Raw genomic sequence first — 21,951 nt, forward strand, 5'->3', positions numbered from 1 at the left:
GCTAGATAAGACCTGTATTCCTCCGCTGTGCTCATTTAGAGCCCTTTGAAGCTGCATTTAAACTGCATTTTGGAAGTTCAAACTCAAAGGCACCATAGAAGTCCACTATATGGGGATAATTCCTGAAATGTTTTCCTCAAAAATACAATTTCTTTACGACTGAAGAAAGAAAGACATGAACATATTGGATGACAACGGGTGAGTACATTTATCTGTAAATTTTTGCTCTGGAAGTGAACTACTCCTTTAAGTTTCAACATTGTCTTCCATAGGATAAATAGACAGTTGTTCTAAAATGTAAGACAACTGTTGACAGAATAAAAGTTTAGAGCTGCAAAATTCATGTAGATAGCATAGCTCAGATCATTTTGTCATTGAAATCTCTGAAATTTGATTGCAAACTTTGGTAGTTAAGCAAATACGAGCACATAAGATGTATAGAGGGTTTGCACTTATGTTACAATTTTGTCAGTTACCCGGATGCACAGCCATATTGGTGGTTCTTGGATGTAAACTACAGCATGGATTGCACGGTTAATGTACTACGGAATATGTTTTTCTGCTCATATATGCTGCCTAAACCATGGAAAAAAGGTGTGGAAGCTGCTAAATCATATAGAGAAGGACTTAGTAAGCGGGAAAGGGTGCAATTTTTGACAAACTAAAGTTAATAGGTGGCAAAGATACGTACGAGCAGTATTAATTAAGATATTAGCCCAATATTTCACCTACCTGCTGGAAATGATAAGAAAAAACATGAATGTTGTCAAGATTCTTGTCCTGGAAATCCTGGTTCAGTTTGGCCAACCACAAACGCCTTTTGTTGTTTAGTTTTTACTCTTCTCCTTGATTTGTTATAACTTTTGGCAGTCTATAGTACTCCTTATGTTTTTTCCCAGTCTGACCATTAGTACTGCCCACAACATGACAATAATTGATCATTTTTAGCAGCAGTAATCAGCAAAATATGCAAGTTTCATTTGGTTCAGTGGCATTGTTTACATTCAATGTCGCCAATATGGCCGATTGATGATGCGTTGTGAAAACACTCTATTCTGAAACTCTAGGAGACACAAGTGAGAATTACAAATACCAAGATGTCAAAGCTCGAATTACAAATACCACGTAGTTTTAACACAACCCTTGTTTGTGTTTTATTGTTGCTGCTAATTGTTAGTGATTTTTCTGTACCACAGGAATGTTCTCAAACAGATCCTTTAACAGCTTATAATTTTATTTTAAGATCCACAATTATATGTAACGCTTGGTTTTGAAAACAGTTGTTTGTGTTTCTGCTATTGTTCAGTAGGTTTCTAACCAGTGTGTGCCTGTGTGTGTTTGATAGGGTTGTCGTGTGTGGCTCTGGGTGGAGGATCATTATGTCCCCAGTACCGTGGACTCGTGCTCTGGTGGAGTGGTGGTCTTTAACTCCGACTATGGACAGGTAAGTGGGGGTAGCGGTGTATGCATTACACAAGAACAGTGGCTTAACATCTGCTCTGTGCACCTCGGATCAAAACGCACTGCTGAACAGGTGTCGTGCTCTCATTTTACACAAACACACACTTCTCTGTGTACCCGCCTGTTTGGAAAGAACCAGCAGGCTGTTTGTCGTCATGGAGCCCGGCACCAGGTACACAGAGATGACCAGAAACTCAGTTAAGCCTGTTTCTCAACTGAGCATTGTCTGTGTTTGTGTGTTTCTTGAGTCTGTTTCTCATCTTCTCGCATGTTTATTCAAGCACACGCAACTTGCTCATGTCTCTGGCTTCTGTTTCTTATCTACTGTACAATCAGCAAATCGTCTGTTATCTCCAGGCTGAAATCAGGATCTGTATAGTTTAATAATGCAATAAACACCTTGGCCAAAGACCAAATAAATGCACTTTAAAGGGGAAGTTCACCTAAAAATGAAAATTCAGTCATTAAATACTCCTCATGTCGTTACAAACCCGTAAGACTTGTTCATTTTCAAAACACAAATTAAGATATTTCTTGATGAAATCCAAAAGCTTTAATTCTGAACCTGCATAGACAGCAACACAACTGAGACGTTCAAGGCCCAGAAAGGTAGTTATGGACATAATTAAACTAGTCCATGTTACATCAGTGGTCAAAATAACATTTTTATTCAACAATTTCTTTTCATCGACTCCTGTGTAAGCACATGCGTTGTGCTACTCTCGTGAACGCACAGCGAAGACTGACACGGAAAAAAATTAATTGTTGAATAAAGTCGTTATTTGTTTTCTTTGCACACAAAAAGTATTCTTGTAGATTTATAAAATTTTGGTTGAACCACTGATGTCACATGGACTATTTTAACAATGTTCTTACTACCTTTCTGGGTCTTGCAGGGTCAGAAAGCTCTTGGATTTCAACAGAAATTTCTCAATTTGTGTCCCGGAGATGAACAAATGTCTTACAGGTTTGAAATGGTATGACATTTTTAGGTGACCCTTCAATTCTGGGTGTCAAATAGCTCTGAATTTTGTGAATAAGACACATTCTATTAAAAGTCTATTTTACTATTAAAGGTTGTATCAGCGATTTCAAGCCTGAAACATAAAGTGTCAAATTCAGCTGACCTTTCTTCACGATCCGCTCGCTGCCTGCCCTATAAATTGGCTGTAAAAAAAACGCGTCTCTCTGGTCAGCCTAGGGTCTGAGATATGCCAAAAAAACAATCGGTGCTACCAACGATTCCACAGCAAAACAAACAGTGTTCCAACCAATCACCGTCAGGGGTTTGGTGTTGTGGACTTTCGCTCTGCCTCCCTCACATCCCTGCACCAGTACGAAAGTTGGTAGCACCGATTGTTTTTTTGGCATATCTCGGACCCTAGGCTGACCAGAGAGACGTGTTTTTTTTACAGCCAATTTATGGGGCAGGCAGCGAGCGGATCGTGAAGAAAGGTCAGCTGAATTTGACACTTTATGTTTCAGCCTAGAATCGCTGATACAACCTTTAACTTTTCATAGAAAGAAGGCTTGTTTGGATTAAAAAGAATGATAATGATACAACATGAGGGTGAGTAAATAATGACAGAATTTTCATTTTTAGGGGGACTATCTTTTTAAATATGAAATATACTGCTGAAAAAGCTGTTTAAACCAGTCTAAGCTGGTTTGCTGGTCTTAACTGATTTAAATAATCATCCAGCCTGAACAAACTGATGCTCAATTGGTTCAGCTCAATCAGAAAGCTGGTCTTCCAGGTCTTACCTGTTGAAAGGAGTCTAAAACTGGCAAACAAAATTTCAAAGCATGTGACTGGCTAACAAACCATTTTAGGCTGGTTTAAGCTGTTTTTTTTTTCAGCAGGAAATTTGAAGAGAGAACATATGATATGAGGTTCTTGAAACTAGTATGGCCACCAATTAAATCAATTGACTGGGCTAAAGGTAAATTATAGAGTTTTAGAGGTCATTATGTAAAAAAATGCTGCCAAACAACTTTGCATAAGTGTTCATTAATATAGAATTCAGTTGATGTGTCATCATGGATGTTTGCCTTGTATCTGGGTCATCCAATCAGATTTTAGAATGGGAACACAACTTTTTTTACATTTTTGTTTTACTTTTTTTGTATATGTGACCCTGGACCACAAAACCTTCTTAAGTCTTAAGTAGCACGGGTATATTTGTAGCAATAACCAAAAAATACATTGTCGGGGTCAAAATTATTGATTTTTCTTTTATGCCAAAAATCATTAGGATATTAAGTAAAGATTATGTTCCATGAATTTATTTAGTAAATTTCCTACCATAAATGTATCAAAACTTAATTATTGATTAGTAATATGCATTGCTAAGAACTTCATTTGGACAACTTTAAAGGTGATTTTCTAAATATTTTGATTTTTTGCACTCTCCAGATTCTAGATTTTCAAATAGTTGTATCTCAGCCAAATATTGTCCTATCCTAACAATTTATTGACTGGTTTTGTGGTCCAGGGTCACATATTGCTCTCTTTTTTGTTTTTCTTGTGATCATTACAACAAACACTGCAAACAAAAGACAAACATGCTGTTAATATGTGTTGCAAATGTGTATTTTGTTCAGGTGTACACCTACAAACAGAACGCTGTGAGCAGGCAGAGGGTTTACCCAATGCACACCAGCAGTATCAATGGGGTCGAGGACATGGCAACCCTACAGGACCTGCATGACGGGGCCATTCTACACAACCTGCAGCTTCGTTACATACAGAAGAGCATATATGTAAGCAAAATCTCTCTCACACACACACACACACACACACCCAATATAGCATTGTTTGTTATTCATCAAGTGTGCATTTTTACAAATGTGTGTGTGTGCAAGTGTGAATGTTTTAGTTGTGGTGAAAGAAGCAGTTGTCAAGGCTAAAGGGTTGTTGTGCAGGTGGCTGGATGGCTTTCTGTTCTTTAATGTGTCAACGTAAAATATATTTGCTTAATTACACGTCTCTCTCCCTTTCGCTCTTTCTTTATACTGCCTCTTTGAGGCTTTCCTCACAACAGTGTACTGTGTTCTTCATTGGGGCTGGTTCAACTGTGTTAGGTGTGTGTGTGTGTAGTGTCGGGATGTGGTCTGTGCCAAAAGCAGTTAGTCCAGTTCCAGATTTCCAGACTGACTCTAAGGAACAGAGTTAACATGCTACTGCTGACTCTCTGAACAACATCAGCACTCTAAATTCTTTCCAAGGATCTGCATCAAGTTCAATTAATACATAGTGTTTTTTTTGTGTGTGCATTTAGGGGGACTTAACATCTGTTTAAACTGTTCTGTAGTTGCATTTAAAAATGTGTATTATGTTATACTTTTTAGGCCTCTTGCCATTTCAAACCTGTATGACTTTCTTTCTTTAGTGGAACACAAATGAATAAAATATGAATATCGTTCTGTAATTTTTTTTGCAAAATAATGAAAGCGAATAAGGTCTGAGGCTGTCATGTTTCAAAAAGGATGCATATGCTTCATAAAAGTACCATGAAATATTGCAGAACTAGATCAATGATTCATTGAAAACATCTGATTCGCTGGAATGATTTGCTCACAAATTGAACATGACTGGTTCTCTCATGAATGTGCCAAGAAGAGCTAGGGTGAATGTCGGGACTTTCAGTGAAAAATGACTTGAATTTCAGTCTGTTCCCTACACAGTGCTATCGTATGACTTCATAAGACTTTATAGCACACAAGACTATTTTTATAATGCTTTTATGGTTCTTATTCGTCATTGTAGCGCTCGACAGCCAAAGCCCTCATTTACTTTCATTATATTCAAAATAGTGGCAATGCCAGGAATTTTTATACAAATGTATATTTTTTTGTTCCACAGAAGAAGAAGAAAAAAAAAACATTTGGGTTCAAAACAACATGAGTAAATAATGTGAGAATTTTCATTTTGTGGTGAACTGTTCCTGGAACTGTTCCTGGATATTTTCAATACACTGATTTTATAGTGTGAGATTTTGACACATTATATGTTAAAGGATTAGTTCACTTCCAGAATTTACTCACCCCCATGTCATCTAAAATGTTCATGTCTTTCCTTCTTCAGTCAAAAATAAACATTACAGGATTTTTTTCCATAAAGAGGACTTTAATGGGTTGAAGGTTCAAATTGCAATTTCAGTGCAACTTCAAAGGGCTTGACACAATGACAGCCAAGGAATAATGGTCTTATCTAGTGAACGATTGGTCATTTTCTTTAAAATAAAACTATTTATATTGAGTAATCACATTGGAGATGTCACACATGGTTAGATCTTAGCTTGTGTACTTCGGTTCAAAAAAGTAGGGTAGGGTGATAAACTCCATCTCATTTTCTCCTCCAAATTCACAGTTGTTCTTTTAAGGTTTTTTTGTAAAGGGCGTTTGACTTTCTTTGCATGTCCACTTTGTGAACACTGGGTTAGTACTTCTGCCTATGTCACATGTGCATGATTACGTAATACACAAGGTTGAGTTATTGCAAGATGTGCAGGTGTGGTTAAAAGTATGTAAATTTGAATTTTGTTTTTAGAAAATGACCGATCGTTTGGCTAGATAAGACCCTTATTCCTTGGCTGGGATCATGTAGAGCCCTTTGAAGCTGCATTGAAACTGCAATTTGGACCTTCAACCCATTAAGCACCACTGAAGTCCACTGTATGGACAAAAATCTTGGAATGTTTTCCTCAAAAACCTTAATTTCTTTTCGACTAAAGAAAAAAAGACATGAACATCTTGGATGACATGAGGCTGAGTTAATTATTGGGAAATTTTTATTCTGGAATTGAGCTAATCCTTTAATATGTCCAGTCATTTGATTTGTAAAGATATTTAATTTGTCAAACAAGATGAAAATAAGGTACAGTAATTAATTGGTATTTTTTTAATTTTCTCACAACCTAATAATAATACTAATAATAAAACCCTTTCATCTTCATGCACAGATAAAATAATAGCCTTATTTGCCCTGTCATGGAGTATTATAAAATGATAAAGCAGTCATTCCAGGAAGCAACTCGCCTCTCTCTGTCTCTCTTTCTCTCTCTCTCTCTCTCTCTCACACACACACACACACACACACACACACACACACACACACACACACACACACACACACATGTCTGTCTGCCACACCATGTGATTGGATCAGTTTGAGTGTGAGATAACCAGTCGGCTATGAGAGTGGGTGTGGTCTGCAGGTATGCGATGGTTATCACAAAAACGTCAGAGTTACTCACTTATCGTGAGAAAATACACACCTTCTTTTTCGACATGACTGAAAACTTTTCCCACACATTAGTATGGGTTGAGAAAAGGGCTAAAACAATTAAATGATGCCTTGATGTGAATCTTTAATGCCAAAAAGGCGTGTTTTAGGGTTAGGGCAAAAAAAAAAAAAAGTCTGATGTGTATTTTATTATTTAGGCTATATTACAAAATACACAGTCATGGTTTTTTATATATACTTTATTAGATGAACATCATAAACAAAACAGTTTCATGTTTTCATTTTTTTAACAGTTTGACAGTTTTGGTTCATGTTTTGATGCCAAAACTGGATAAAAACTCAAAATCACATTTTTATTCATTGGTTTTTATAATGAGCTTGCTTTTGATAACCAAAGATTTGTTGAACATGTTTAGAAACTTCTTTTTAGTGATGTTAGCTTCTAGAACGTATCGTTCCTTTGAGCTGGTTCTCTCAAGTAACCAGTTGAGCCGGTTCACAAAATCAAACCGAATCGAACTTTAGTTCTGGGTTGATGACGAAAGCCGCACAGCCGAAGTAGCACGTCCGACTAAAAAAATAACTGAATGCCGGTTCAGCAAACTGTCGAAGTTTGCAGATGATTACCGAGGATTCTGATGGGTGAGCCTGATGCACAGTCTAAGCAATTTAGTGTACGTATGAGCCATATTAATTAAGATATTAGCTTACCTGACTGGAAATGAGAAGAATAAACAGAAATGTTGTTGAGATTCTTGCCCTGAAAATCTGGTTCGCCTTTTGTTCCTCAGACAGTCTTTTTGCACTCTTCTCCTTGATTTGTTATAAACTTTGGCAGTCTATAGTACTCCAAATGTTTTTTCCCGGTCCGACCGCTTAGTACAGCCCAAAACATGATAATAATTGACCATTTTAAGCAAAATCAGCAAAATATGAGAGTTTCATTCGGTTCAGTGGCATTGTTTACGCTCAGTGCCGCCAATATGGCTGATTGATGACACATCGTGAAAACACTCTATAGCCTTCACTTTAGACATAAGGAATATATCTACGTTTGTGGATCTGTGTCTGTAGGTGCGCATTTGAATGTTTCTTTGATATAATATGACACTGAGTTGTTTGAAAAGCAATGCATAGTGACATCGTAAATAAAGGAACCAATGAATCAGCTTTTTGAGTCGGTTCATTGAGCCGAACTTGAAAAGAACCAGTTTGGGGGAAATTAATCAGACTTGGCATCACTACTTCCGTTTGGTGCATGAATGACACACTTCATCTTTAAAGTGTTCTCATATAAAATCACAACCCATCCACAATTGTAAATCTAATGAATTGATTGGCTAATTAGAGCAGCCGCCACATGTCTGCTAAACTGATTGGCTAATTGGTGACATATGGGAGCAATCAGAACGAATTAGGGTGTTATTTGTGTGTGGGGTGTGTGGTTAGTTTTTGGTGGTCTGTGAATTGTCTGCCAATTTCTTCAGTATTATATTAAAATTAATGCATAAAATCACAGGAGTTTATTTACTTATTTCCAAGAGGTGATTAGACTCAGTACAAATAAACAGTAACGTTCCCCATGCCATTGAAAACACACAAGTTGTGATGAAAATAAAAGCGTCTGGTTGAGCATGTGTGTGTGTGTGTGTGTGTGTGTGTGTGTTGAATGTCATCTTGTGGAATGTGTGTGTCTAGCTGAGATCCGATTCCACAGCATTTAAAACACAAAGACGTTTCTCTCTCTCGCTCCCTCTCTGATTATAAACAGCTGTGGACTTTTTTCTCCCCCCTTACATTTGGACTGAAAATACTAGGCCAGCTTCCCACATCAAACACACACAAGGGGGCTGGTGATCCAGAAAATGTCTTTTGCATGTGAGGTTTACCTCTTTTTCATAGTATTGCTCTCTCTCTCTATTTCTTTTGCAACCTCTGTCTTTCCCTGTAGTATGAGCGTGTAGCAGGAAATAGTTCTGCTTCGGTTGGGCCGGATCATGTTTCAACTCTCACTCTACACACTTGGTTTAACATTGAGGAGTGTGTGTGTGTAATGTGTCTGAGTTTATTATGCATCACTATGCATAGCTGTCACTCTCAGCTGTCTCTCAAGAGAGCAATCTCATGCCTGCTTCTGTCTGTGCATGTGGAACAGCATATAAAATGTTTTTTTTTTTTTTTACTTACAGTACTGTGAGTATAGTTTGCTTTATGAGTTCTTACCTATGAAGATATTAGTAGCACTATTTGGACTGAGCCCAGAAACAACAACACAGCAATACAGATGATGTTCACCCCCAATTAAACCCCTTAGTGTGCAGTTACACACATTTGCAGACACACCCAGGGGAGGTAATAGGAAGGACATGGCTGCTGTAGACCTTCATTGCATTTCTGAGGTAGCACTTATGGAGATTAAACCCTCGCAGGGGCATCTGGAGGGTTTAACTGGGGCAGTGTGTCACAGTTTGATTGGCTGAATCCAATATTGCCTTATTGCACTTACTATTTCTGCTGCATCTTTATTTGGCTGAAATAGCATGAGTAGTATGCTTTACTAAATTAAGCATTGTCTCCTTCTGGAAGTCTATGGCTATCTGTTTGATAAATCGTACTATAAAGAATAGTGTCTACTCCGTTTTAATGTGAGAATAATATCTCAATAGCCATTTATGAGCTGTATTTATTTGTAGCAGTAATTTAAGTTAAAAATTAAAAAAATCAGTGTATGATAAAGGGTTTGCATATACATCACAGTTGGCAATAATCAGATGCAAACAACAGCATGGATTGCATGGTTAATGTACTACTGAATACGTTGTTCTGCTAATTTATGCTATCTAAACCACGGGAAAAAACGTGTGGAAGTCATATAAACGTGTGCTAAATCATATAGAGAAGGACTTAGTAAGCAGGAAAGAGTGCAATATTTTAACAAACTAAAGTTAATAGGTGGTTATATATATATATATATATATATATATATATATATATATATATATATATATATATATGAGCAGTATTAATTAAGATATAAGCTTAATATGTCACCTACCTGATCGGAAATAAGCACAAATATGAATGTTGTCAAGATTCTTGCCCTGGAAATCCTGGTTGAGTTTGGCCAACCACAAATGCCCTTTGTTCCTCAGACAGTATTTTGAATTCATCCCATTGATTTGTTCTAACTTTTGGCAGTCTATAGTACTCCAAATATTTTCCCAGTCTGACCAATTAGTACAGCCCAAAACATGACAATAATTGACCATTTTCAGCAGCAATAATCAGCAAAACATGTGAATTTCGTTTGGTTCAGTCGCATTGTTTACGTTCAGTGACGCCATTAGACATGAAAACAACAGTCATGAAAACACTTTATTAACTTTATTGTGCTTTTGGGATCTGATCACCCAGGTCAGACTTGGTAAACTTAACACCATGTCTTACAGTCATTCATATTTTCACAGAAATACTGGGATAGAAGTCATTATTTCAGATACAAAGACTGATGTCTATGGTAGTAAAATGGAGTAAATCGTCTTATAAAAGTAATTTTCGCTTCAGATTGGCGCTGTTGTTTTCATTGTTTCACTACTAGGTGGCGACAAGCAACTTAAATTCATTTTTCATTGAATCATTCATTCAAGAGATTTGTTCAAAAATGCTGATTCATTCAGTAATGGAACACGTGAAGTATTTATAAGTGAGTCATTAAATCATTCATTCAAATGATTTTGGAATTCATTCAAATAAATCAAATTTTTTGACACATCCTCTATTAAATCGTGAGAGAATTGTGATCTCTATTTGAAAAAATAATAGTATTCCATTCCAAGCACAGATACTGATAAGTTTCTGTCACCTAGATGCTGATACAACAGTGCACCACAGTATTAAAATAGAAAGGTTTTTTTGTTTTATTTTACAAGAATGACTTCATTTTTCCTGTACTAGGAAAGAGAAGGGAATCCTGCCAGCCTATTCTGAGTAAACTGATAACACCTGTGACTCAATAAGAAGGCTTTCCCCTTCTGAGGACCACATACTGACAGCTTAATGTCTGCTTTAAAACTTCTTACTCTACTGTACTACTGTTTCCATCTGGCTCTCTCTGAATTACAGTCTAACATTAATATTACTATAAAACCTGCTGCGTAAATTCATCTCGCTGATTTGACTGAACAAGCCTCATAAACGAGAGATGCAAAGTTCATTTAAACTTCATCCTTTATGGATCCTGTGGGAGAAATATATTTTTGACAGACATTGCATTCAATAAAGACATTAGCACAAAACAGCTAGTGATGTTCCAGTCTTAATCAATCTTTAATGTTTTTTCTTCTGCAGAACACAAAAGAAGATAATTTAACAGTGCATCCTACTGATTTATTGCATTGGAGACATTTTTGATTTATTATATATTTTGAGCACCTTATTATATACAATGAGCTGAAAATATATTTCTGCAATATTTGCACTTTTACAAATGCATGCAGCATGTATTTTTCATCTGGTTTTATGTCATATAAATTAAAATTTCATCTTCTGTCTGACATACACTCCCAGTCAAAAGTTTGGACACACTTCCCCATCAAAGAGAATGGAGAAGTGTGTCCAAACTTTTTAATGGTAGTGTATATGTATGTACGATCATGCATAAAATTTGACAAGCGAGATGCAGGAGCGTGTCAGAAGTCCTAAACTCACCTGAGCTTTTGACCGTTTAGATGCCAATTTGCACTTATTTGGCATTCAAATCCAAACATCTCAGCAACCAATCCAATCTATTTGCATTAGTGGTTAGAAAAGTTGGTCAGAAGACACCAAAACACACACGTGCACATGCTCAGGCACACAGAGGGTGTTTATAACATGTGGTTACTCACTTAATAAGTTTCTATTTTCCTCTTCTGTCTCTCTCTCCATTCCTCTGTTTGCAGACATACATCGGCTCTATTTTAGCAGCAGTAAACCCTTATCAGAGTCTGTCAGATCTGTATGATGCCCCGGCCATAGAACGATACAGTCGACATCACCTGGGTGAAATTCCTCCTCACATCTACGCCATTGCTAACGAGTGCTACAGATCTCTGTGGAAGCGATCCAACAATCAATGTGTGCTCATCAGGTATGTTTCAGTATTGCATTGCACATCATTATGCATTGAACAATTTTCAGACTGTCTGACTATAAAGTCTTCTGCCATGACCTTAACCCTCACCTCTGACCTCTCGCTAAGGTGCGAGGTCAAACTCATGGCTGCCTGACAGCACTCATTACACAAGCACGCAGAGGTTAAAGGTGTCAGACTGCTGTGTTTGTTCTCCGCACTGCAGATCTCTCATCGGCTTCAGTGAGAGAGGACATAGAGAAAACAAATTGGCAGAATACCTGACCGCCGTGGCCAAGCCTAGACTAAGAAAAGCTCTGAGCATGTACAGACTCAGCAAACATGTGGACATTGATAGGGCTACCAAAAGAAGACAGTCTTTTCTCTTACTGCACAGAAACGAGGTAGAAACTGAAGAGTACTTCTTGAACTCGTGCTGTAACTACACACAGAGCTTTCTTTTGCCATTTTTGCAAACCACAACAAAGAATTTCAATGGAAATCTAATACCTGCAAACTCCCAGACCTGCAGGATGAAACCGCAGGGAGCACAAACAAGCCTTGCCTTGTGAAAAGGGCAAGTGGTGGGACACAAACACAAAGCTGAAAGATACTTTGCACACACATGAAATGCTTTTACCTTTATGAACAGCAATTTTTTAATGATACCTTTACTTTTCAGCAATATGGTACATGTCCCATGATATTTCGCTAAGGCACAAATTTCTGTTGTCTTTTTGTGTTGTTAAAACTATTAGATATACAGTCAAACCAAACTTTATTCAGACACCTTCAACATTTCTCACTTTATCCCAGTGTATTTGCTATAGTTTAGAAAATGGTAATAAAACATGACAAGAGCTCAGAGTTAAACCGTGTCAGAACAAATTCATCTTGATAATGTTAGATAGCTTTGATAATTGTTTTTTGATTATTTTGCTATCCTCACTTATCTAGATGAACTATAGTGTCCTGCACCCACTAGTAAAAAAATATCAAAAATTATATCTGGTGTCTGGATAATTTTTGGTTTGACTGTATTAAATAAACTATATAATAATAAATTTAACCTAGCATGAAAGGTATCTAGTTTTATACACTTTACATGTCTGTATTCCACTTAAAATGTTATTTTGGCTTCATTTTTGCCCTTGTGTAATCATTTTACGCATTTAATTTGATGTTTATTTAATGCCTTTGATGCAAATTAAATCACACAAATCATGGTTTTAAGTTGTATTTAAACATGTGTTACAATTTGGCAAACCTCATATTAATTACATAGAAATAAAATAGCTCATAATTTACAGTAGTTTGACCGCCTGAGGTTGAGAGGCGCCATTTTCCTTCACAGACTGTTTGTTGAAATACATTTTTATTTGAGTTTCTAGCCCTAATTTGTGGACAGTGCCATAAATACACTACCATTCTAATGTTTATGTTAATGCGTGCTTGCTGAATGAAAGTATTCATTTATCTTTTTGACGCCAAACTTTTGCATGGTAGTGTACATGTATGCATATATCCAATATTTATTGCTTTAACAATTTGTTAACTCACTATTCTGCCAGTAAAGCGTCTTGTTTCTTGAAAGACTCCTTGAATAAGAGCCAGAAAGTAACTGCCCTCTGCTGGCAACATAAGCTCATCACAACTCTGTCAGCCAATATTCATCTATCAGCACTGACATTTTCTGTGTGTGTGTTTGTGTCAGTGGGGAGAGTGGAGCAGGTAAAACTGAGAGCACGAAGATGATTCTGCGCTTTCTGTCTGCAATGAGTCAGCAAAGTGTGGCACTATCAACTACAAAGAGAGCATCATCTCATGTAGAGCAGGCAATTCTGGAGAGCAGGTATGTGTGTGTGTGTGTGTGTGTGTGTGTGTGTGTGTGTGTGTGTGTGTGTGTGTGTGTGTGTGTGTGTGTGTGTGTGTGTGTGTGTATACATATGAAATGACACAAAACATTCTGTATGCACTGTATGCCAACTCATATGCATGAATTCTGTCTCTTCTGTCTCTGTAGTCCAATAATGGAGGCATTTGGAAATGCTAAAACTGTACATAATAACAACTCTAGTCGCTTTGGGAAATTCATCCAGCTTCATTTCAGCCAGCATGGAAACATCCAGGGAGGAAGAATCACAGACTGTATCCTCTTTTTGTGTGTTTTTCTTTTTTTATTGTTGGATGTGCCAGCTGTTAGTTTATTTCAGCTTTATTTCATTACCTGTACTCTCATAGTATATCTTTCTGCATTTGCCTTGACTTTATATTTTCAACACAGACCTTTTAGAAAAGGTGAGTTTCTTTTATTCATGTTACTTGTGTGTGTCTGTGTGTGTCGTTTATGTGGGTCACTGATCACATTGTTTGACTTTTATTGTCTGTCTTGTTTCTCTCAGAATCGCGTTGTGCGTCAAAATCCCGGGGAAAGAAATTATCACATATTCTATGCTCTGCTGGCCGGAACCAGCGCAGAACAAAAGGGTGAGTCTGGACTGTCTACATTGTCCTCAGATTTCTGATTAAAGTGTCTTTTTAAACCTTTTTAAACTGAACAGATATATCTGGGAACAAATTAAAGGTGACATATCATGTAAATTAGACTTTTTCCGTGTATAAGTGCTATAATTGAGTCTCCAGTCTTTCTTTCTTTGGCTGTACTGATGAGCACAGAACCCTATTTAGAGTCCCAGCCTCAGAGGAGACGAGAGGAGTGAATTTATTTTTATTTTTTTTTACTGTATATTACGCTGCTACTACACAGATATAATATAAACGTGATTTCTTTCCCAGCTGTTTACTTTAACAGACATAACTGACTCATTTGTGTTTTTTACATAAACTTGTGTGTATTTGACAGTTTAAGTGCAATAAGACTTGAAAGAGAACTTGGTTTCGTACATGCCTTGTAGTAGCCGCTTTCTGTGCATGTGCTTTGGATGTGTGCTCAGAAAGCCCTATATCAGAAGTTTAAACTTATATGGTTTAAAATGCATGATTTCAGCATTATAATCAAAACCAAACAGATGTTTTTGGCAGAGTATCTGATGTACGAGCTGTAAAGGCACTGCCCTCTTTTGGAAAAGGGGGCGGAGAGCAGCAGCTCACTTGCATTTAAAGATGCAAGCGCAAAAGCAGCATGTTTCTGCTTCCACTCCAAATGGGCATTTGCAATATGTAATCATATAATAGTAAGCTAAATATATAGAATGACTTTCATTTTAAAGTCCATTTCAGGAAGAAATATGACAGAGGTGACAAATAAACGATTATAGGCTTCATATTGAGCCTCACAGTGTGCAAAACGTACGTTGTTATTCATGGCTTTCTCAGTTTAGTCACCTAAGCCAGGGTTCAGCTTCTGCTGATGTCACTGTCACATGAGACAGAGGTTAGAAGGTCGTAGTATCACAGTGAATCAGTGCTGTTTGTGACACAGTATCAGTTTGTTTAAAATCTGTGTTTATCGCTCTCGCTCATTTTCTCACAGAGTCGTTCTCCCTTTGCCCTCCGGAGGGCTTTCATTATCTGGGTCAGTCAGGATGTGTGAAGGACAAAGCCATTAATGACACTGAGACTTTTCAGGAAGTGCTGGTAAGACAGTCACAACATCACTAACATCACTGATTACTCCAAAGTACATGAACACACACTCCACTGCTGTACAACAACAACCTACTACACTCCTGTACAAGCAGTATGCTCACCAAGGCCGCAGATATTTGCAATAAACTGCGATATTGTGAAATATTATTATTATTATTATTATTATTATAATTTAAAATAACTGTTATGCATATTTATATTCAAGTATTATGTATAAATAAGCTGTTTTCCTTGTTTTAATGCTGATTGACTGTGTTTTGTGTGTTAGAATGCTCTGAGGACAATGCAGTTTGGAGAAGAGAACATCAAGGAGGTGCTGAGGCTCCTGTCTGGAATCCTGCATGTGGGAAACATTCAGTTTTTAACGGCAGGTGGAGCACAGGTCTGCTCTAAATCAGGTAAGAGCTAATCCACTCTCTGCTCTGTTTTAATGATATGCTGGTGATAATTGCATTGTATTTATATTAATATAACTGTCAAATATGTGTGTGTTTAGCTCTCAGTAAAGCTGGAGATCTTTTGGGGTTGGACTGTGCCCAGCTGGCTGAAGTTTTGACCCACAGATCCATGATCCTCAGAGGAGAAGAAATCAGCACACCTCTCACTGTAGAGCAGGTCGAGCATTTTCCCATCAAACATCACAACAACTTCTTAACACAATATTTACACACACTTTTCAATGCAGTGCCAGTGTATTACTGTTTAGTGTGACAGAAAAAATTTGATATGGAGAAAATAAATAGTATGAGATTGAGATAAGCAGCTCACAGCATGAATGAACAATCAAGTTACACCTGAAAATCAGGGTTGCAAAGAGGTGGAACATTTCTGTACACATTACAGACTTTTTGGAAACTTACCAGGACTTTTTGGAAACTTAAAAAGTTTCCAGAAATTTACCTGAAATTTTCTGGCCTTTTGCAACCCTACTGAAACCAGCATAGATTTTATACTGTATTCCCCAAAAACAAGTCTAGAAACTCTCCCTCCCTCTAGAGGACTTCACATGTAACTGCAATCCATTTAGAAACATTACACCTTCTGCACTCCACTTTATCACTATATGGATGGAGGATAACGTCAGATGAAGACTCAAAAACATCACATCACAAGATGAATTTCCTATATTGTATAAATTAAACATAAATAAAATTAAATGACTGAAAATGAAAGTACTTTTTCCAGAGTTGTTCTATAAATGGATAAAAGCAGACAAAATCAACATATCTAATATGTTTTAAATATTAATGTAACAATATTTGTTTTTCTAAATTGATCTAATTTAAAGCTTAATTAAGCATATTTAAGTAAATAATAAATGTCCTTAATGCAAACTGATCTATTCACAGCGCTAAACTACTTGACATAAGATAATTTAGGGTGACCATATTCTGAGAATCCAAAAAGAGGACACCCTCCCCAGGATGCACCCCCCCCCCCCTCCCCGCTCAATAATAGAAATCAGACATTTTTTAAAATTCTTATTTAAATTGATTTGCCTTTATTGGCAACAGACACATACTGCCCTCCAAAGGCAAAGTGCAGTAACTACGCATTTGGTCAAAATTGAGGCTTAAAATGGACTTTATGAAAACTGTTTTGTCTTGTGGCAAAGTCTCCTGATCAATTTTGTCCCAAAGAAACGAGAGTGTTTCCGAGAAACAAGAGTGTCAACATGTTTGACTAGCTGGCCTAAAAACTTTAAAGGCATTTTTCTCTGTTTCAGTGTTGGTGTAGTTACTGCACTTTGCCTTTGGAGGGCAGCATAGGTGCAGATGGTGCACAATGCTTCCCATTTATCACGACCACGAATGAACATCGGATATTATTTTTTTTGCAATTCGTCTGTGAAACAACATTTGCGTTTCGGCATGTTAGTGACACAGCTCTTGCAGCGCAGCTCCTCCTTTGTTTAGTTTTGACAACTGGGTCTTTCACGTCATCAGACAGGTACCTCAGAATAATGCCGGTGGGCAGTGGCTGCATTTAAAGTGTTGAATTAATGACGGTCAGTGAAATGAGGTAAAAAACCCGGACATTTTATGATATTTTACAAAATCCCCCCGGACATAATTTTATAGCCAAAAAGGAGACCATGTCCGGGTAAAAGAGGACGTATGGTCACCCTAACATAAGATAATTGGTCCACCTTGCATACGCAGCCAATGAACTTACTGCTTTATATTTAAATAGCTGCTTTAGAAACCTTCCACCTCCCCAGCTCCACCTGTATAGATCTGCTATGGGTTTCTATATATACTATTTGCATAACAGCAGCAATTCTGGCAAGACGTAATACATTAACATTGTCATTTCCATTACCATGCTAACATTTCAGAGTTGTCATGATAGAAATAGCTATAACACAAATATGCCTGTGTGTGTTATCAGGCGGTAGACTCGCGGGACTCTATGGCGATGGCTCTTTACTCTCAGTGCTTCACTTGGATCATTCGTAAATTGAACACCCGTATCAATGGCACTGAAGACTTCCGATCCGTCGGCATCCTGGACATCTTCGGGTTTGAGAACTTTGAGGCGAGTCATTATGATGAGCTTTGGACAGGTTTTTAACCCATTGGTCCTGACTAGTGTTATTAAATTTTCTGCTTGATTTTCTTTCTTCCTCTCAGGTGAACCGGTTTGAGCAGTTTAACATTAACTATGCAAATGAGAAGCTGCAGGAGTATTTCAACAAGCACATTTTCTCTCTAGAGCAACTTGAATATAACAAGTAAGTGATTGCAAATATAAACCTATTACCAACACTAAAACACCCTTTGAATTCAATTAATGCACATGACAAACATCTAATTCTGTCATTTTTGTGTTCATAGAGAAGGGCTGGTCTGGGATGATGTTAACTGGATGGACAATGGAGAGTGTCTTGATCTCATAGAAAAGGTCAAACACAAGCACACCCCCACTCAGAAACACTGTCTACATTCTGACGTTCTAGATCTGAGTCTGTCCATGTGTGTTTTCTCTGCAGAAGTTGGGTTTGCTGGCTCTCGTGAATGAGGAGAGTCACTTTCCTAAAGGCACTGATGACACATTGCTGGAGAAACTCCATAGCCAGCATTCTGTACGTCATACACACAGATCATTATTTTTCTTAAGGGCATTATGTTTGCATGAGCAAGAAAATAACCAAATGTAAAGAGCCCAAACAAGCTTTTGATCCACCATAGATTTGAATATTAAGCATAAAATCAACCTGAATATGGCAACTGTTGTATAATCACTAATCCATATCTCCATCTCAGAGGAATCAGTTCTATGTCAAACCTCGTGTTGCAGTTCATCAGTTTGGAATCAAGCACTATGCAGGAGAGGTACAGCACCCCTTTTTGGATTTATTTCTTTTAGCTGTAATTAAGTACTTTACCAAAAAAAAGCAACTATATACCAGTCAAATGTTTTTGAAGTTTTTGATCCAAAGTACATTATATAAACACTGAAAATTTTGAAATATTTTTAGTATTTAAATTAACAGCTTTCTATTGGAATATATTTAAAAATGTAATTTATTCCTGTGATCAAAGCTAGATTTTCAGCATCATTACTCAAGTCGTCAGTGTCACATGACCCTTTTCTAATCATTCTAATATGCTGTTCAAGAAACATTTGTTGTTATTATTAATATTATCAATATTTGAAAACAGTTGAGTACATTTTCAATGAATAGAAAAATCCAAAGATCAGCATTTATCTTAAATATTAAGCTTTGGTAACATTATACACTATAAAAAGCTTGAAGTCAGTATAATATTTTTGGGAAAGAAATTATAGAAATGAATACTTTTATTTAGCAAGGATGCTTTAAATTGATCAAAAGTGATGATAAAGAGACTTTCTATTTAAAATAAATTCTGTTCTTCTGAATTTTATATTCATCAAAAAACTTTTGAAAAATCTACTCAGCTGTTTTCAACATAATAATAATTATAAATGTTTTGTTAGCAGAAAATCATAATATTAGAAGGATTTCTGAAGGATCACGTGACTGGAGTAATGATGCTAAAATTGTAGCTTTGAAATCACAGGAATAAATTACATTTTAAAATATATTCAAATAGATTTTAAATAGTAAATATATTTCAAACCTTTACTGTTTTTGCTGTACTTTGGCTTGGTGAGCAGAATAGACTTCTTTAAAAAACATTTAAAAATCTTTTGACTGTGTATATATACACATGTATACTTTATTGATTTATATGTAAGTAAATTAGCATTTGTAAGCATTTATCAACAGCCAGTGACATTTTACTTATATAACAAGTGCAATCTCATGTTAATAAATAAAATCTTTTTTTTTTTTTTTGCTTTATAAAAGAGAAGCAGTGTTTGCTTTAATATGATTAAATAGACATTTTGATGCAATATGGCTTGTTAATTACCAGCCACTAAGTTGGTGATTATATTAAAATACAAGGCATTTGATATTTAGATGCATATTGCAAGCATTTACATTGCATAAGAACCTTAGTTTTTAGTATTTTTGTATGGCAAATTTTCATTTGGAAAAGTGTAGTCTGTGCACTGCATATATCATGTGTGTTATGGTATATATTAGGGAATGAGACAAAAATGTGTTCAGAAGTACAGGTGTCAGATCTCAAGTTGACATCCTGCTTTTTGTCTCCAGGTTGTGTATGATGTCAGAGGAATCCTGGAGAAGAACAGAGACACTTTCAGAGACGATATTCTCAACTTACTCAGGGAGAGCAGGTGTGTGTATGTGTATGTATGTAGTTGCGTAACTGTTCTCTGTGGGGTCATTTGTTCACGCGATCCTGTTCTCTCAGGTTGGATTTTGTGTATGATCTTTTTGAGCGAGTGAACACCTGGACTGGACAGGACACCGTCAAGTGCAGCTCCAAGTATCGAAGACCTACTGTTAGCTCACAATTTAAGGTAGGAAACTACAACTCCCATAATGCTTTAAAGCCATTTAAGCTGAATTTTGAAGTAAAGTGTTTAAATAAAAATATTTTTTTACTCTTATGCTCTTATTTCTACAAATGTTTCTAAAATTTGATTTAAAAAGTGTACTGTCACTAAAGAAGCAGTCCAAAACTATCAAACAATTGTCTGTTCACCTTTCAGTTATATTAAATAAACTAACTAAAAGTATTAGTTAGTAGATTAAGTGTATTAGGTATAAAATGTGACCCTGAACCACAAAGCCAGTTATAAGAGTCAATGTTTTGAAATTGAGATTTATACATCATCTAAAATCTGACTAAATAAGTATGGTTTGTTAGGATAGGACAATATTTGGCCGAGATGCAACTATTTGAAAATCTGGAATCTGAGGGTGCAAAAAAAATCAAAATATTGAGAAAATGTCTTTAAAGTTGTCCAAATTAAGTTTTTAGCAATGCATATTACTAATCAAAAATTAAGTTTTGATATATTTATGGTAGAAAATTAACAATGTATATTCATAGAACATGATCTTTACTTAATATCCTAATGATTTTTGGCATAAAAGAACATTTTGACTCGTACTATGTATTTTTGCTATTGCTTCAAATATAACCATGCTACTTAAGACTGGTTTTGTGGTCCAGGGTCACAAATATTTGAACATTTTGTAACAGATGATTTATTTCTGTCTACCCAGAATTCATTGCACTCCCTGATGTCCACCCTTAGTTCCTCCAATCCATTCTTTGTACGCTGCATTAAACCCAACAATAGCAAGGTATGCATCACACACACAAACATATAAACTAACTGAGCCGAGAACCAGAGTTTGTGTCACTTAGTGTTGCATTCAAGTTTGGAATGAATGTTTTTGTTTATTTTGGGTCTGGGTCACATTTGTGGACTGAGTTCAAGTGCAGACATCTAAAATACACACCGATTAGACACGCACACTATCAGATGGCAGTCCTGTGTACGGTTGTTTATCTCTCCGTGTTTTCATTCAGTAGTGACAGAAGGAGATTACACATCATAAACTCGGTGTGAAGATATAAGGCTCCTTTGAGAGACACAGACACACACTGCACACTTTTCTATTCGGATTGCATTGGACCTGAGGCCATTCAGCAGGCTGCCTATTAACTCCACAGCAGATGTCAGACTGCGTGTGTGTTTTGTGTATGGTAGTTCCTCTTTGTTCACTTGTTTAAGGTCAGCGCAGAGGTGTTAATGGGACACATCAATTCTGTTCCGTTCTACTTATGCTTTCAGATCGTGCTTTAAACACATCAATGCTGAAGTAAATCAATATGCAAATCTAGCCTCGTGCAGAAGTCACGAGTAAATAGTATATAGTGAAGTTTAAAAAAAAGAAGAGAACGCAAACAAATTAAGTGAATAATGTGGAATATTAACTCTCTTACTGCCAAACATGGATTTTTCCGTTATTCATGAGACAATGTTTCCACTATTACGCATCTCCTGAATGATCGCAGAAACTCTCGATCAAAAATAATGCGATCATTAATAATAAACAGCATATAAATGAAAACTGCCTAACGTTAGCTAGTTAAATGTTGATCCAGGAAGT

The 21,951-nt window shown here is 36.6% G+C and overlaps 1 protein-coding gene across 1 annotated transcript in view; it reads left to right on the forward strand.

The window, feature by feature from the left end:
* Positions 1 to 21,951, forward strand: part of myo10 (myosin X) — a 55,798-nt gene that overhangs the window by 12,299 nt on the left and 21,548 nt on the right. The window contains exons 2-19 of the mRNA XM_073848491.1: positions 1,346 to 1,444; positions 4,066 to 4,224; positions 11,650 to 11,837; positions 13,534 to 13,671; positions 13,843 to 13,967; positions 14,104 to 14,117; positions 14,222 to 14,306; positions 15,313 to 15,416; positions 15,697 to 15,826; positions 15,925 to 16,043; positions 17,820 to 17,966; positions 18,062 to 18,162; positions 18,266 to 18,332; positions 18,421 to 18,513; positions 18,695 to 18,763; positions 20,077 to 20,159; positions 20,237 to 20,345; positions 21,058 to 21,138. Coding sequence (XP_073704592.1) covers positions 1,346 to 1,444; positions 4,066 to 4,224; positions 11,650 to 11,837; positions 13,534 to 13,671; positions 13,843 to 13,967; positions 14,104 to 14,117; positions 14,222 to 14,306; positions 15,313 to 15,416; positions 15,697 to 15,826; positions 15,925 to 16,043; positions 17,820 to 17,966; positions 18,062 to 18,162; positions 18,266 to 18,332; positions 18,421 to 18,513; positions 18,695 to 18,763; positions 20,077 to 20,159; positions 20,237 to 20,345; positions 21,058 to 21,138 — 1,911 coding nt within the window. The remainder of the gene's footprint in view (positions 1 to 1,345; positions 1,445 to 4,065; positions 4,225 to 11,649; positions 11,838 to 13,533; positions 13,672 to 13,842; positions 13,968 to 14,103; positions 14,118 to 14,221; positions 14,307 to 15,312; positions 15,417 to 15,696; positions 15,827 to 15,924; positions 16,044 to 17,819; positions 17,967 to 18,061; positions 18,163 to 18,265; positions 18,333 to 18,420; positions 18,514 to 18,694; positions 18,764 to 20,076; positions 20,160 to 20,236; positions 20,346 to 21,057; positions 21,139 to 21,951) is intronic.

Source organism: Garra rufa, chromosome 10 (assembly GCF_049309525.1).
Source record: "Garra rufa chromosome 10, GarRuf1.0, whole genome shotgun sequence".
Taxonomy (NCBI): domain Eukaryota; kingdom Metazoa; phylum Chordata; class Actinopteri; order Cypriniformes; family Cyprinidae; genus Garra; species Garra rufa.